Source organism: Arvicola amphibius, chromosome 15 (assembly GCF_903992535.2).
Source record: "Arvicola amphibius chromosome 15, mArvAmp1.2, whole genome shotgun sequence".
Taxonomy (NCBI): Eukaryota; Metazoa; Chordata; class Mammalia; order Rodentia; family Cricetidae; genus Arvicola; species Arvicola amphibius.
In genome coordinates, this window is record NC_052061.1 from 35,812,975 (window position 1) to 35,830,174 (window position 17,200).

A 17,200-nucleotide genomic window follows, 5' to 3' on the forward strand; every position below is an offset into this window, starting at 1 on the left:
TTCCACTCTGTGGTGTGTGAATATGGTGTCCCCATAAGTTCCTGTTTGAACACTCAGATAGTAGTGCTGTTGGGGAGGCTGTGGAACCATTAGGGGGTACACAGGGAAGGAGGATGCCACTGGGCTCTCTCTCTCTCCCTCCCTCCCTCCCTCCCTCATCCCTCATCCCTCTCCCTCTCCTCCCTCACTCTCTCCCCATCTGCCAGTTGGGCCCCATGATCCTACCGCCTTGCCTTCCTTGTCATGAGAGGCTCTCTCCCTCTGGAATGATTGTAATCCGAAAGCAAACCCATTCTTCTCTAAGTTGCTTTTTGTTAGGGTATTCCATCACAGTAACGGCACACACCCACCCTGGAAGAATAGAGGACCCCCACTTGCTAAACACAGACAGAAATGATCTATTACTATAACTTTGTTATTTGAAACACACAAACAGGTCATTCTGGGTTTTGTTCTATTTTATTAATTACAAAGTCATATCTCATAAAGACCTGCCAAACCGTTATCAATGAGTGGGGATGTAAAAAAAATACAAAAAAAAAGAAAAGCCCCCAAGCCATATACTCAAAGCCTGGGAGTACAGCCAGCCAACCATAAAAGCTGAAGTGGAGGGAGGCAGGTGTTGGAGGTGTCCGGCACTGTGAGGTCACATGGTCTGATGGCTTTGGTTCTTCCCTGGCAGGGCCGTACCCCACAACCTTCAATACAAGAGCTGGTATACTGTGGCACTCTCCTTGGAGCCTGTGACCAGATACTGACTATCCGAGGATATGTCACAACACAGGATGTCATGGCACTCCTCTGTCTAGAAAAGAAAGGTAAGGACCATGAATGGCTGGGGCTTGAGACAGACAGGAAGCCTTCACGTTTCAAGGTTAATGCAGACTCGAGGCTTCTCTGGGTCATGGACAAAGCTCCAAGTGAAGACCATGGGTTCACAGGATCAGTCCTTAACCCCTGCCACTAGCAAACGTCATCTCAGTGGAATCTTCCAGTTCTCTCTGGGACCCATCAAGTAGGGATCTGGGGCCACAAGCGCTGAGTGTTTTGGTCCATACACCCCCACTCCTCACTGTCTCCATACCTGGAACAACCTTTGGAGAGAAGGTGCCGCTAAACAATTGATCATGTTATCCAGCGTGGCCACAAAATGAGTCCCTGGCAAAGGGAAGAACAGAGTGAGAAATCAGAAACTGAGCCTGTGTTCTCATTCCACGATCTTCAACTACTTACTCTGAGAGAGCAACTACCTACTCTGCCTCAGTTTCCCTACCTTATAAATAATCAGTCCCATGTCATCTGCTGCCACCAGAACCACAGCCAGGACATGGTGACCCTATCCCTGAACAAGGGGCCCACGGGATGCGACTACTGCCACTTCTGTCTACCTGGACCTTCGGGCTTCATTCTATATGGAAGTCTTTGTGGTCAAGAGTAGCATAAGGAAAGGGGTGGGGGAGAAAGTAGGAACTCATGGGGCCACCTGGCTTCTAACTCACCACAAGAGGCAAACTTGAGGTTGTGGTGTTGTGAGTATCTCGGGACAACAACTTTGTACTTCTCCTCCCGGTGCACGTGCAGGATGGCAATGTCGCTCATCTTCAAGCCCGCTAGCACCCACTCCTCATTGGGGTCATGGGTAACGCTAAGGATCTGTGGGAAGTTTGCGTCCGCGCTCAAAATCGCCAGTGCCCTCACTTAAGCCCCTGCCCACATCCAAGCCCCCACCCTGGGGCTGAACTCGGTCCTGAAGGCAACCAAGCAGGCACCTCATGGCATAAGTTGTGTTGCTGAAGCTTCTTGTAGCTCCTCATGTCCCATGAATACAGGAAGGTATCTTCACCACCTGTCCAGAACTTGAAGCCTGTGATGTCCACGCAGCGGGACCCATAGGGAGGAACTTCATGCTTCCTGGTGGGAAAACAACTCAGAGGTCTTTAGCAAGGTTTGCTCCCCGGCCCAGAATGTGGAAGAGTTAGGAGTGTGCGGGGTTAGAAAGGTACCTAGATGTACAGCCTTCTAGGCTGTTCCATAGCCCTACTGCCAAGAAGGCAAAGTTGGGGGGTCTCATTCTCAAGTCCTTCCCAAGACACCTGAGTGGCTCTGGAGAGAGGTCCTACCTGATCAAGATTTGGTTCTGCACATCCCAAATCTCCACGAATCCTTTGAAAGAAGCCAAGCAGATGTGCGCATCAGAAGAGAGGGCCAAGGAATAGCATATGGGGCCTGTGGAGGCCATCTGGGCCCTGATTTGGGGTGTGGGAGCCAGGTCCCAGAGAGTAAGAGCCTGGGCTATTCCTCCTGTGATCAGACTCTGCTCATCGGGAAACAGTTTGCAGGTAAGCACACGGTTCTGAGGGTCCTGGGAAAGAACACACGCTGTCAATACACTTGGCAGTGCTGAGGACAGAGGCCCGGGTTGACTTCTCTAAACCTCACCTGAAAGTCCAGCTGGGCCTGAGGTGCTTTGTCTGAGGCATGCAACGCGTCTTCATCCCACACCCGGATGTAGCCAGTGCCACATGTGTACACGTGGCGCGGAGCACTGCTAATGGCAATAGCGTTCACTCGCTTCCTATGTTGGAGAGTGCCAACCTTCCAAGAACTGTGTGGGGACTTCCGTGTGACTACGGCCTCATCTGGAATCGGAGGCTGGGGAGATGACAAGACTGGTCAACCATGACAGAGGCCCGCTCTGCCCCCACTCCCCAAATTTCTAAGCTTCTTTCTCATAGCAGCTTGGTTCAGGGGTCCCCAAATCACATCTCTTGTAGAAGTGACACTGTGGTTAAAGGTCCTATTTATCAAAATGGCAGAACAAGGAGAGTAGCCTCATTAAGAAGATGCTATCCCTGGTCACCCCAGAGAAGGGAATAGGGGCGTGCAAACCATTTCTCCATCGAGGGGTGTGCAAACACACCACTTCTCCGTTGGAGGGTAGGCGGGAAAGAAAGATGATGTCTAGGAGATAAAACCATAACATTAAGGTACTTACGATGGCTTTGAGGAATGACCAGACTTCTCTGTTGGGCAAGGACGAAGAACAGAACTGGCCTGCAGGGAGACAGCCACACCCACCGGTCAGGGACCAGGTGTCACCGCATCAGTCACCAGGTCACCGCATCAGTCACCAGATCAGAAGGAGAGCTGCTCTCTTACACCAAACCGGGCACCTCACCCATCATCTGGGCTCCAGCTTGGGCTGCCCGCCCCCCCACTTCCCGACCACACTGTTGGGGCCTGCACTTACCAGCTGTAGCTCCTGGTGGAGAGCTGTGACGGGGAAGAGGGAGGAGATGGCATGAAGGGCAGAACTTCGTGTTGAGCCCTCTCTGCCCAGGACAGTCCACCACCCTGCCCAGTTTCACTCATGACAGCCTTACCCTGAGCTGGTTCCTTCTTCTGGTTCTGCTTCTGAGAACCTCATGTGCTGAAGCCCAGATGTGTCCTGGGCCTGGGGATCCCACTGCTGCTGGGTCATACTGTGCATTTCCTGATAAACAGGGTCACACTGAACTGAGGGACATGGGGACAGCTGGGGCATTCCCTGTGCACTGTCCATTTGGTGGTGGTCTTGTTGCCATTGATGAGCAAAAACACCGGAGCTCCCCGGCATCTTCATGGCCTCTGTTTCATCATAAATCCTGAGTATCCGGAACGAGTCCTCTTCTTCTTCACTCATGTTCTTGGGTCAATCAAGTGAATGAACCATCTGGCTCTAGGGACGCAGCAACCAGATCCTGGGTTCCCGGTTCATCCTGATCTCCGGGACTATGAAAGAGAACAGGAAAGGGCTGGGGAACAGCTCCATTGCAAGTGCTTATTGCACCAGTACGAGAATCCGAGTGCAGATTCCCAGCCTCCATATACAGAGCCAAGCATGTATCTGCAATCCTAGTGCTAGACCAGTGGAGGCAGGGGACCCCTGGGGCTTGTTGGCCAGCCATACAACCTGAATTGGTAAACTCCAGGTTTAGTGAGAGACCCTGTCTCAAAAAAAAAAAAACCAATTTATTAAAAATAAGGAGACGGGCCAGAGAGATGGCCCCACAAGCCTGAGAACCCAACTTCAGTCCTCAAACCTGTGTAAAGGTCCAGATGTGGTAGCACACATCTGTAATCTCAGTACTTCTTTCTACAAGATGAGAAGGAGAGACAGAATTATTCAGATGTCCGAAGACCAGCTGCCCTGGAGCACACAGTATAGCAACAGACACAGAGAGACCCTGCCTTAAAATAAGGCGGAAGCAGAGAACCAACTCCTGAGATGCTGTCCTCTGGCCTCCACGTGGGTTCTGTGGTGTGTGCACACTCGTATTCCTATGACATGTACACATGCTCACCCCAAAAAACAACTTTAAAAAAAGGTGGAGATTGTTTGAGGAAGACAGCTGACACCAACCTTTGACCCACACACGCACGCACACATGTAAACACACATCCACACACAGGAGCACACATGCACGTGCGTGCATACACACACACACACAGAGGGAACAAAAGCAAAAATCAGGTATACTGTGCAGAGTCTGTTTGGAATGTTCTGGAAACACCTCTTTGGATGTAAAGCCTCAAAAGATCAGCTGCCAACTAACTTTGGCAGACATGAACTGTGTTTCTGTGTGGATGAAATGAAACCCACCCTTTAATTTGGACATACCCATATCAAATGTGCCCAGACCCTAAGGCAACAGGAAGTCCACACAGAGACCCTGGGGTGTCTCACCCAATGACAACACGGAGGAGCTTGGGACCATGCACTCTAATATGACACTCTGTTTGGGGAGAACAGGAGGCAGAGTGAGAAGACTTGGCCTGGCAGTGATTGACGTGTGCTGCATCCTGAGACAATGCTAACATGGGAACAGATTCATGTCTGCAGGTTGTGGAACACTGTAGGAGGCCAGTAGCAAATGATACACGGAGGGCAGGGTACTCAGCTGCAGCCAGTGCAGGGGAAATGGTGAATTTAAGACAGGCCAGAGCCCTCTTTAGATTCTACTCCAATCTATTCAACAGTAGCCCTAGAAATGTCCCTGGGAAACCCCAGGTTTTTCTATTAAGAGGACCTAACAGAAACCTCAGGAACATGGATAGCCACTTGGGGAGAATCTTCGTTTCAGAAAATGATTTTGACAGTCAGGCTCACTCAATGGCGCCCATGAGAGTCTCCAGCAGGACTTCAGCAGAAAACCAGCAGCCTGACAATGGTTAGTTGTATATTTGGCCCTGAACTAAATCCCTTACATGGAAGATCTAATTTTTTTCCTTGCTACCATATGCTCTATATTTATGGCTGTTGGTTGATTGCTGGTTTGGGGTGCAGCAGATCAAACCCCAGGCCTGCCTTCTACATGCTAGGCAAGCACTCTATCACTGAGCTAAACGCCCAGCCTTTCTGAACCATTTAATAGGTATTGTTTTGAGACAAGATCTTGCTCTGCAGCCCAGCCTAGCTTCAAACTTCTATCGTCCTGCCTCAGCATCCCAAAGGCTAGGGCACATTTCATAGATTAATAAGCCAAGCCCAGAGCAAGTGGCTAGAAAAAACAGAGCTGCTCCCACTGGGTTCTCCCTGACTCACTTCTTACTGCCCACTAGAAGGAAGAAGGCAATACCCACCATAAGAGCCAAGGCATATACTCTGACCTAGCACCCCCACATTCACAAAGCTGTCCTGTAGACACAGAGATAGACAAAATGATACGCGTGCAAGCTGGAGCAAAACCCAAACACCACAGGGGAAGACTGGTGATGTATATAGCACATCCTCACAGAGGAAGAGTGCACAGTAGTTAAAATCATTGACATGGACCGTTTCAAGGCATACTATTAGAGGGGGGAGTTACAAAGCTCAGAATAATGTTCAAAATATATTAACTTTGTATAAGAAAGGATGGAAATTAGAATTTATTTTCATGTGTGTACAAGAGATTAAGAAGAATAGTTGTGTTTCCAATACAGAAACTGGAAAATGGGAATAAGGAACAGGAGGGAGGAACCGTCACAAGACCTGATACTGGTTTTCCTTCTTTGGGGACATTTCAACCTGTGTTAGAAACTCTTGAACCAGGAGCCAAATTTTCATCTCCCCCAAAGTATAGCCCCCGTGATTCCTAATTAGTTCTGTCACTTGTTCACTTAACACGTTTTCTCTGAGAAGCATCAGGCTTCCTTTAACTAGGGACACCCGGGCTAGTTCAGCCCTGGTGGGAATTAGCAATGGGGCACAGGCCTCTGCACCTAGCATAATGAGCATTCCAGATAAGTGAGGGCCCTGCTGCAAAGTACGCCACATTCCAGATAAGTGAGGGCCCTGCTACAAAGTCCTCCGCATTCCAGATAACTGAGGGCCCTGCTGCAATGTCCTCCTCATTCCAGATAAGTGAGGGCCCTGCTGTAATGTCCTATGGAGGTCAGGTAAAGCCTTAAGACAATTAAATTACTTAACTGGGGCTTCTGACTTCAAGTTAACCAGATTTTCAGTATCAAGGTAAGATAAGGCTTTTGAAGGTGCAATTCACGGGCTCCCTCTCTTCTTGGCAAGAGTGGGAAATTCTGCACTCACAAATAACCCAGGGCAGGAAACTCACCTCTGAAGGCAGGTCGAAGCCTAGAGATTAAAAGTGGAGAGTGAAGACCCAGCTAGGCTTGGATCCACCCTTCCACACCCGGGGAGGTGGGGGGGGGGAGAGGAGGAGGAGTCGGGGGCTTCCCAGCTTCTGAGGTAAACACCGGCCTAACAAATACTGAAGCCCTGGGTGAGAACCCCGTCAGGTGTTTGGATCCTGAAGGGCTGGTCAACATCAGGGTGTGGCCACACACGTGCTGAGCTCCTGTGTCTCTGAGTGGAGAACAAGGCAGGAATCTCTCCGTATAAGTTCAGCAGATAAGAGTGAGAAACTTCAGGGGATAAACCTGTGGTTTCAGCTGACCTAGAAGAGCCAGTATTTGGTCAAAAGGCACTTGCTGTTAAATTCTCACCTCCAGATGAATTCCCTTTGCTCCTAGGGCAGATCTTCAGTAAGCTGAAAATGGGGCGTTAGGGGAAGAGGGGTGGCATTCCCTCTCCTTCTTCCTGGTCTGGCTTTGTGCCTGTCATCTTTTACCCGAAATTAACCGCTCGAGAAGCCTTGCATTTCTGTGGCTGTCTTGGCTAGGGATTCTTGAATTTGAGCATCCCATGGAGTCCTCCGGAGGGCTTGATGAGAGCGCCAGCACCCCCCAGACTTTCTGATTCAAGGGCTCAGGCGCTGAGAATCTGTGCTTCTACGAGGGTGCTTGGTGGTGATGAAGACCGTGGTTAGGAGAAATGGTTGTGGCAGTGGGGATGACGGAAAAAACCTGGTGATGTGGGGATGGGAGCAGTGATGGAGATGGGGAGGGGATGGGAATACGGCAGAGGTGAGCTGGGTAGCGATATTGTAGAAGGGGATGATGTTACTGCAGTAGTGGTGGTGGTAATGGGAGCAGTAATGCCATTGTAGTTTTGGTGACAACATTGGCGATGCGGTGGTGGTGATGGTGCCAACCGTGGAGACTTGGTAGTGAGCATACTGATGTTAGCTGTTGCTGCTGTTGCTGCTGCTGCTGCTGCTGCTGCTGCTGCTGCTGCTGCTGGTGGTGGTGGTGGTGGTGGTGGTGGTGGTGGTTGGAGCACCATGTTTGAGAAGCTCCGTACAACTCTTCCGTCCTCTGGTTCCTTCCCACGGGAGGACAGTTGCGGGTGAGTCTGAATACTTCTCTCGTTCCCGATTCTGCCACCTGCCTGTCCTCTCTCCTCACTAAATTCTCTACTCTGGTTCCTTCTTCATCCCTTGGTCTTCTTCTTTGGAAACAAAAACTATGAAAAGGCTGCTGCTTAGAAGTCCCTTGCCTCCCGTCCCTAAAATCTCGTCTATTCCTCTTGTCCCGTCCCCACGACTTCTGAAGTTACCTGTCACCTTCATTACCCAGATCCCCTAGCCTGGTATTTACGATGCAGCCACATCTGCTGTCCTCCTGCTTTTCCCTGTTTCTGCCACACCTGACCCACGGTTTAGTGAGCAGCCTGTTCCCCCCTCAGGCTTTGCCTACGCTTGTCCTTCATCTCGGAATGATGTTCCTGCTCACTTGTGTATCAAACAGATGCCTCATGCACTCTGAGCCAAGTGTGTACCTTGAGCCAGAAACCAGGCCAAAGCCAAGTCCACATCCTTGAGGAACTCCTGCATAAAAGGGGGGACAGTGCCTGTGGCCAGTGCAGCCCTTGGAGGAAAGAACCTTCTAGAAAGGGCCGCTGCGTTTCCCATAAAGTGGTGCCCTGTTTATCATGGCCCGTTGCGTAGCCACCCAGGTGGGAGCTTCACATTAATCCCTGTTCTGACACAATCCACCTTGTGATGAATTATCATGTATTGATTCTCACAGGAAACACAAGGTGCAGCAAACAGGGCCTGGGTTTGTCCCCAGTTTGGAACCATAAGAATTAATGATTCTTGTCTAAACCAGAATACAAATTCTAGTCCTGGTGACTATTTTTAATGTTGTAAGAAGTATTTTATATGAGTCTTTTTCTATCAAATACTGTAAAACTTGTGTTTAGGACAAAGAACTCAAATCTTTTTCTGTTTGTTTGGTTTTTAAGACAGGGTCTCGCTCTGTAGTCCTGTTTGGCCTGGCGAGCCTTGAACTCAAGAGATTCACTTGCCTGTTTCCTTAGTGTATACAGAGGCATAGGGAGGGAGGAGCCTAGCGAATCTGGTCAGTTTCAGGGGCTTCTGAAACTTTTTGGTCTGTCTGCTTCCTGGGGGTCTTATGTTTTCATATTTTGTTTGTTTGCGGTTTTTGTTTGTTTTTGGTTTTTTGAGTCAGGATTTCTATGGATGTAGAAATGTTCCCTGGCCATCCTGGAATTCTCTCTGTAGACCAGGCTGTCCTGGAACTTACTCTGTAAACCAGGCTTTCCTGAATTATCTTTTTATTGATTCTCATAGAAAACCCACGGTGAAGCAAACAGGACCTGGGTTTGTCCCCAATTTGGGACCCTAAGAATTAATGAGGGGGGTCAGAATTCCAGAGTCGTGTCTCAAAACAAGTTGAGAACCCTTCAAATATCTTTCAATAAGAAGGGTAACGATAGCCAGGTGTGGGGGTGCACACCTTTAATCCCAGCACTCAGGAAGCAGAGGCAGGTGGATCTCTGAGTTCAAGGCCCCCAATTCCCTAAGGAGACCAGGTTGGCCTCTGCCTACTCAGGGCTGGGATTAAAGGTTTATCTCTCTACCTTCTAAGACAGGTAGGGTGATATTTTAATCCCCCCACCAGGTCAAAAACTTTTATTTACATGAAGACTCTGCTACAATTTCAGATTAAAGCAAGCGATTCCCTCCCCACTTCATCTCCTCTGCATTGTTTCAACACTCAGTCTCCGAAGAGCTGAGACCAGAGTCCAGCCCGTGGAGAAAAGACACACACGGTCACCGCAGCATTAGAATAAAAACCACGTGCACTTCCTGGCTTGGGGTTCTTGCTCTTCCAAGCACACCCTCTTGATCAAGAGTAAAGTCTTGCCTTGTTGAGGCATTTCTGTTGGAGTGATGATCTAGTTATGCCCCTGGGCTTATTTCTAACAATGTGTTTGGGTGTTTTGCCTGCATGTATGTCTATGAGCCATATGTGTGCAGTGGCCAGAGGCCAGAAGAGGGTGTCAGAGCCTCTGGAACTGGTGTTATAGGTGGTTGTGAGCATCCATGTGGGTGATGGCAATCAAGTCTAAGTCCTCTCTAGAAGAAAGCAGTCAGTGCTCTCAACCACTGAGCTATCCCTTCACCACCTCCCATATGACTTTTTAGAATATTTGAAAGAGCCTTACTGAGCCATAGGAGTTCTTCATATATGGCTGTGTATGTATGTGTGTGTATGTAAGTATGTATGCATGCTTCTCCCCCTCGTTGCCCTCTGTTCAAATGTCCCAGTTCAGTATTCAGACCTCCCCCTCCGTTCCTAGACTATCTCAGTGACTGCCAGTTCTGTTCTTAGCGACCCAGCATCCTACTCAAGTGCACAGCAGCCACCCTATCCAGTTTGCTGGTGCCAAATGCCCTGACTCATGCTCCTTCCTCCATCTCCCTACAGCTGCATGAAGACTAACCCTACGTCCAGCACATCTGGGTTTGTGATTGTGATCAACTTCAGCTCCTCCTGGAACCTCTGTTTCCTGACACAGAAGCTTCCCTACAGAGTAACCATGAGAGATGGCTCAACAGTTGACAGAGTATCGTGATCCAGAATCTTTGCTCTCCCTAGAAATCCTGGCCGCAAAGCTACGCTCGCTGGACCATAGGGGACCTCCCCAGTACCAGCTCTGTCTCTCTGAGCCCCAAGTGAATATGTGTTTATTTGGAATCTAGCATTGCTAAAGCTCTCTCTGATCTAGGGCCCTTGCTCTGTTTCCTCGCCTATCTACTCAAAAGCAAGCCAACTCTTCCTCCAGAAGAAGAATTTTGATTGCACCTTCTCCAGTCTTAGGAAAGCTGTTTGCGGTTAGCTCCGTTTTCAGATGAGGAAACTGAGGTTCGGGCTAATAGCCTGCAATGCTGAAAAGTTGTAACTGGAAATGATGGGAGTTGTTCAATGCTGTGCTGTCGCTGAACTGTATATTTTATAGAGTTAAAATGGTGGGTTTCATGTTGTTTATGTATTTTACAAGAAAAAAAAGGCAATAAGGAGTTAAAGGCCTGTAAGTCCCCATATCTTGAGCCTTCTTCCTCTCCATCCAGTGAACTCCAGGTAGTTTGGCCTGTGGTTTCTTACCTTTGTGACCCTAAGAGGGCCAGTCAGCTGTAGATGGCCCCTGCCCAGGGAATATAGGCAAATGAAGTTTACGGAGGTGAAGGTACACCCTGGCTGATGGGTCGGCCACCTATGTGACATTAGAATCAAGGACATTGGCCTGCAGACCTTCATTGGAGGTTCCGCTCTCTGATGGACAAGTGCAGCGCAGCTCAAATCTAATTTCCATCCATAAGGCCCTTGAGGCTGCCGTGCAGTTTACTAGAGGGCTATGCTGAGAGCATTGCCCCCCCTCCACTCCATCCCTGTCTCCGGGAGCTTCTCTTTCAACACGGTGCCACCAAGAGAGTCATCTAGACACTTGGTGACGAAAATGTATAAACAATAATATCCACAGGTACCAAACACTCCTCTCTTCCTAATACTGTATGAACACCTGCAGTTCCAAGTCCAGAGGGCAGAGGGCAGTAAAGAGTAAGCTGAGGTCACAGAATGGGGGCACAAAGGAGAGGTGATTTTTGCTCTGAGCAGTGTGGAGGAGGACCTTCTAGAAGGAAGGGATGACATTGGGTCAGGCCACTCCTCACTATTCATCTGGTCCTTTGATGACCTAACTCTCCCATACTTATTGAGTCGCCTGTCAGAGAAGCATACAATCGCCTCTCACACAAGGTCCTTACTCACTCCCTGAGACTGAACACTTGCATTCCAAATCCTACTGACTGGTTTCTGTTCAGAATTCTCCTTTTTCTTCCTAAGGACTTTTGAGCTAAGTTTTGAGCTGTCAGTCAGGGCCTTGGGGTGACACCCCTCATCACAGCTCTTCCAGTGAGCTCCTCCAAGTGAGAGCTGTTTCATTACTAGACTTCTTTAAAGGCAATGTGGTGGGCTAACAGGTGTGCTTCCCCTCTACCGCCCCCGCAGCTCTCTGGTCTCGCCATCTCTGTCTCCTGTAGGAGACCCAGGGTACATTTTGCCACCACCACCTCAGTCCCAACAGCTCTGGGGTCCTGGATCTGAGGCAGCTGTTGAAGGACTTTTCCTCAGGTTCAGTGCAGAGAAAGAGCCTTCGTGTGGCCGAGGGGACCTGGTAGCCACACGCGGGTAATTTGGTCACTTGCTTCCCGCCATGCTGGAAGCACCCAGGTGAGTTGTGCTGCCTCCTTGTGGCAGCAGAAGCAGAAGACAATTCCTAATGGCTGCTGTGCCCTCCCTCCTCCCCGTGCAGGGTACCCCCCAAACCAACACACAGGGCTCATGTCCCTGTCCCTTTGCACCACAACACCAGCAGCAGGACGGTACAGCCCTGCGCGAGGCCCTCCAGGAATGGCGGGAACTATGCAGCTGGTGCATGCAGCTCCTGCCTGCTCTGGGAGGAGCCCACAGAGGCTCCCGCCCTGGTGACAAATGGGCGGCCCAGGCCCGGGTGCTGGGGTGGGGAGGTAGAGGCTGGAGGACACGCCGCCGGGGTCGTCGACAGAAGAGTTTCTTACCGTGACTGGCTGCGAGTCTCTGGGGGCACCTGGGGGCCGCCGCAGGAGACACTTGGTGCAGTTTGCAGTTGAGGAAGGCTTCCTGGAGGCTGGGCTTGGACGGAGGGTGGGTGGGATTTCCGTGCCGGATAGGGGGTGGGAGCCGCACCTCAGGAACATGGCAGCCATTTGAAGACCCGCCCTGCTGTGGTGGATGAAACTGGAGCAGGAAGTGGCGCCCTGATCTCCACAAACAAAAGAGTAGGCTGATGATTCCCACCTACCCTTCTGGTTCAGGCCTTCGCGGGGAGCCCCCAGGAGGCCTGGAAGGTGCTCTACCTGTGGGGAGCCACCTCATCTGTAGTGTGTGCGACTAAAGGAAGCAGGGAACTTCCCAACCCTGTGGCTGCATGCTTCTCCCAGAAAAGGCCAAGACCGGCTCATCTCCCGTCGTCGTCCGATTCTTGACTAAAGCGGAAGGGGTTGGCAGACATTCTGAAATAGAACGGAATGCTCTCCTCAGTTCCTGGTCAGGCCAGACAACAACAGACAAAAGTGGAGAGAACTCAAATGTCTTTCCAGAAGCCCTTCTCGGACTCATTATGCCCAGATGTTTTCTGAGGGTGACGGGTTTGGGCAGGAGGGCACCCTGTACCCCCGAGACAGATGTTCTGATCCAGACTGAAGGGAAAAGATTGTAACAGACATCCAGCTGGGGCTAGCGCTCCAGATAAGAAATGTTACAGTGTCGGAACAAGAGTCTCTGGGGCTGAGGCTCCTGTGGTCACTGGAAGGCATGGCCTGGACTTGGGCAGGTGTGGCTGGGATACCTTCCTAGTGGTGAGGCTTGATAGCTTAAGGCTCTGCAGGTGACATACAGGTTTCTTCTCCTGCCAGTCTTTGGGGTCTGAGCAGATAAACTTGTCCTGGACAATAACAAACCTATGGAGAGGGAGAAAATATCACTGACTGTCAAAGCGTAGCCTTCCAGAGGCCCTGGATCAGCCACGTCCTCATCTTGGCCAAGACTGAGCCTCAGGTTCACACAGGTTTCGGTTGGGGACAGATCTGGAACATCGAACCTTCTGACTTCAGTGCTTCTGACTTCAGTATGCCTCAGCAGCACGTCTGTGTTGAGGGAGCAGGACTGGGGACTCCTGGTCCCGTCTTTGACTTCATCCCAGATACCAGCAGCAGATGGGCATGACCTAGCTAGTACAAGTGGAGCAAGCACTGCCTTCTGTTGCTGAGACAGAACTTTGCCTGGGGAAACTCAACACATGCATCTATAGGGAGCCCACGGCAGACCAAAGTATGGATACCGCTAACGTCCAAATTGACGAACCAGTGAGTTTTATCGAGGTTACTTACAAAAACAGAAATGACTCAAAGACAGCTGCATCACCAAAGCCCACCCTAGCACAGGTGATAGCTCACAAAACTGGGAACCTGGAGCCCCCTGCCCAAGCTGTGGGGCAGTTCGAGAGGTTGGGGGGGTCCCTTTGAGAAGCCTCAGTTGGCCTACACCTCTTCCAGACAGCTCAGCTGGTGTCTGCTTCTTCAGACAGCTGTTCTAGTCTCAGAGTCATCTTTGCAGCTCAGCTTCCTCCTGTCTGAAGGGGATTCTCAACTTTGCTGACTCTGGCAAGGAGGGGCCTAGTGAATCTGGTCAGTTTTAGGGACTTTCTGAAGCACGTTTGAGTTGGATGGAATGTTTCATCTGACGTCTCCCCTGCCTGGGATTAGAGACAGATGAGTCATTGATTTGCTGTGTGACAAGAGGGTCTCCTGTTCATCCCCGGGCCTCAGTTTCTCCGTAAGTAAAATAAGGACTTGGACCCATGGCTTACAGCCCCTCTGGGTCTTATGGTGTATGGTCTGAAACTACTCAGTCAGCACAAGTGGCCAAGGGAAGGAAGGGTCCTGCTCCTTTCTCTCTCCAAGGCATGGTGGAAGGGGCAGTTACCTCTGTCCATGGCCAGCTCCCAGAAGCCCCAGGACAGGGTGAGTTTACACAGTGGCATCACCGAGACACTCCACTAAGGTCCTATTCCATGTCACCAGCTGATAGGGATGGCTTGTTTGAAGTGCTCAAGGCAGCCCTCCTGGCCAGTATTGGTGGCTGAAGTTGTAAGAGGAGAACAGGCATGCTTTGGGGCTGGGGTGTGTATTATGTGTGCTCCTGGGAGTCTGTGCTTGTGGGGATCTGTGGAGGACATTGTCAGTGGCAGAGCCTGTGTGCACACCTTTATGTCGACAGGAGAGAGACCTGGAGCTTGACCTTGCATGAGCACACATGTGTGTACACATCTGTGTGCACACCTAACTGTGCAGCAGATAATCAGTCTTTACTACCACACTTGGGAAGTAGTTTCTACTACCACCCCGTTGTGCACATGATAAAAACAGAACCCGGAGATAAGGATACACTTCCCAACCTCAGCTGTGCACAAAGAAATAAGATATCCAAAAAAGCAGCATATAGGCAAAAGAATGCTTTTGTGATTTTTTTAGTGTTTCCCCCAACTGTCCTCTGACTCTCTTTCGGGATAAATTTAATTTGACTAACTGTCTTGAACCTAACTGTCTCGAACCAGCTGGGCCTCAATCTTCTCACAGCCCTGCAAACTTGAAGCTAACGTGTGTGTAGGGGGGGGGGGTGCCACATAGTCTGCCTGGAGACAATGCCTACATAATGACAGTTCCTGGCGGCAACCACCAACCTGCTTTCTAGAACAGCCACCTGCCTTTGACCGTCTTTGCACGGCTAGATACCGGGGTCTGTTGGGGCTTGTGCTCTTGGAACCTTGCCTTTCTGCTGGATCATCCCCCACACCACACACACACACACACACACACACACACACATTCCTGTCTGTCTGTCTACCTACTCAAGAATAAAACAGATGCTAACGGTGTTTCTAGGAGATTTTCTTACCAATGTGAGACTTGATGCAGCCCCTGTCTTTGCTTCCATTGATCAGGACTCAAACCACAGTATGAGATGAAGAGACACCTGTGTGCTGTGAGGTTTCATTATTACCTTTCCCTGGGTTGACTCCCGTATAATCTTTTTGTTACAGCCCCATAAAATCCTTAGTGGGGACAGGTAGAGACTGGTGAATTACCTGAGTTGTCCTGGGCTCCCAGTGCCTGAGGGCCCCTTCAGAGACCATACCTTCCAGCTCTCACCCACATGGGCATGCTGCAGAAGGGGCCCCAGGAAACAAGTGAGCAAGAGCAGCATCTGTAGGCAAGTCAGCGTACCAGGAGTCCAACCCTCAGCCCTGGGGACAGATGACCCAGTGAGAATCATATCCTCCCACAGCCCCGATCCTTCCATCCCACAATGGAGAATCTGGGTGATTCAATCAGAGGACAGTCATGAACTATTTTTAGCCTCCCAAAGGATGCTGAATTGGAGACAAAGCAACAATGATGACCTGTGGCTCTTTCAGAGGGGGCATTCTTTAGATTCTCTATCAACAAAAGCATCTTGAAGTAGGTTAGCCAATAGCTGTGTCTCAGGAGGTGGGCAGCTCCCATCTGGCTTGAGCCTGGGGTCAAGATAGGTGGTAGTGGGGGCTGCAGAGATGGTGCAGAGGTTAAGAGCATTGCCTGCTCTTCCAAAGGTCCTGAGTTCAACTCCCAGCAACCACATGGTGGCTCACAACCATCTGTAATGGGGTCTGGTGCCCTCTTCTGGCCTGCAGACATACACACAGACAGACTATTGTATACATAATAAATAAATAAATATTTTTTTAAAAAGATAGGTGCTAGCTGATCGAGCAGGGCAGGGGCAAAAGAGAGGGTCTTGACTAGGTACTGTGGGCAAGGCTTATTGCTGGGAAATTCAACGCTCTAGGGAAACTACTGTGTGTGACATATAAACTAGCCCAGGGAACTCCACAGCTTTATCTCTATCTGAAAGCAAGGTGGCTAAGGACCAGATTGGGTTATCCTCTCCTGAGCTGGGTCCTGGGCCATAAGAGGCCAATGGGACTTAGTCTCTATCCTGACCAGCTGTACTGTTTCGCAGGTCTACCCTGGCCAGTTTTATGACAACTTGACACAAGCTAGAGTCATCTGAGAGGAGGGAGCCTCAACTGAGAAAATGTCTCCATATGGCCAGGCTGTCGGCAAGCCTGTAGGGCATTTTCTTAATTAGTTATTGATGTGGGAGAACCAAGTCTATTGTGGGTGGGGCCACACCTGGGGTGGTGGTCCTGAGTTCTATAAGAAAGTAGACGGAGCAAGCCAGTGAGCAGCACCCCTCCGTGGCTTCTGCATTAGCTTTTGCCTCTGGGGTCTTGCCCTGTTTGAGTTCCTGTCCCTAAGATCTGCCTCATAGGTACAGTTTTGTGTTTCTCTAGGAGTCATATCACTTACACAAGCTGTAACTCTGCTCCCACCAACCCCATCTTCACCTAGATCCTGAGGGCTAAGGAAGGGATGAAAGAAGGGTGCGGGGCAGAAGGCCACTGAGCAGCAGAGCCCCAGGGGGAAGAGAGGAGGCTGCCTCTACTGGAAGTGTCCCCTCCGTCCCCTCCTGTGGGCATGTGTACAAGCAAGCATGTTCTGGGCAGGTCCTCTGTCTGTGAGGGTGTTCTGGTTGTTTGTGCAGGTGTGTGAGAACAGACTGTGCTGAGCAGATGACTGTAGGAGAGACAGAAAGCACACAGGACATACCTTCCCTGTTAGTCATGTGTGTCTTGTCCCCAGACCTACTCATGGAGATGTATAAGTGTGAGCCTTCTATGCATGCATTTGAACGTGCTGGAAGCTTCCCCATGGTCAGAACTCTCCCTTTAGATGAGCAGGCAAGGTAACCTACTTGGGGCAGAGGAAGCTAGGGAGGCATACTGCTGCCCTTGGTGGCTCTGGATGGAGACAGAGAGCAAGCCTTGTACTTAAAGCACATCCACTGTGTCTGCTCAGAACTGCAGGGGACC

At 50.3% G+C, this 17,200-nt stretch overlaps 1 protein-coding gene across 1 annotated transcript; it reads right to left on the reverse strand.

The window, feature by feature from the left end:
- Positions 1-700: 700 nt before the first annotated feature.
- On the reverse strand, positions 701-12,434 carry Tle7 (TLE family member 7). The gene is made up of 10 exons (XM_042054204.1): positions 12,267-12,434; positions 3,384-3,493; positions 3,167-3,273; positions 2,996-3,054; positions 2,440-2,652; positions 2,121-2,362; positions 1,770-1,911; positions 1,500-1,653; positions 1,085-1,158; positions 701-805 (listed from the first exon to the last, which is right to left on the reverse strand). Exons 1-10 carry the CDS (start codon positions 12,432-12,434, stop codon positions 701-703), a joined length of 1,374 nt encoding a protein of 457 aa, XP_041910138.1.
- Between the last annotated feature and the right edge of the window lie 4,766 nt (positions 12,435-17,200).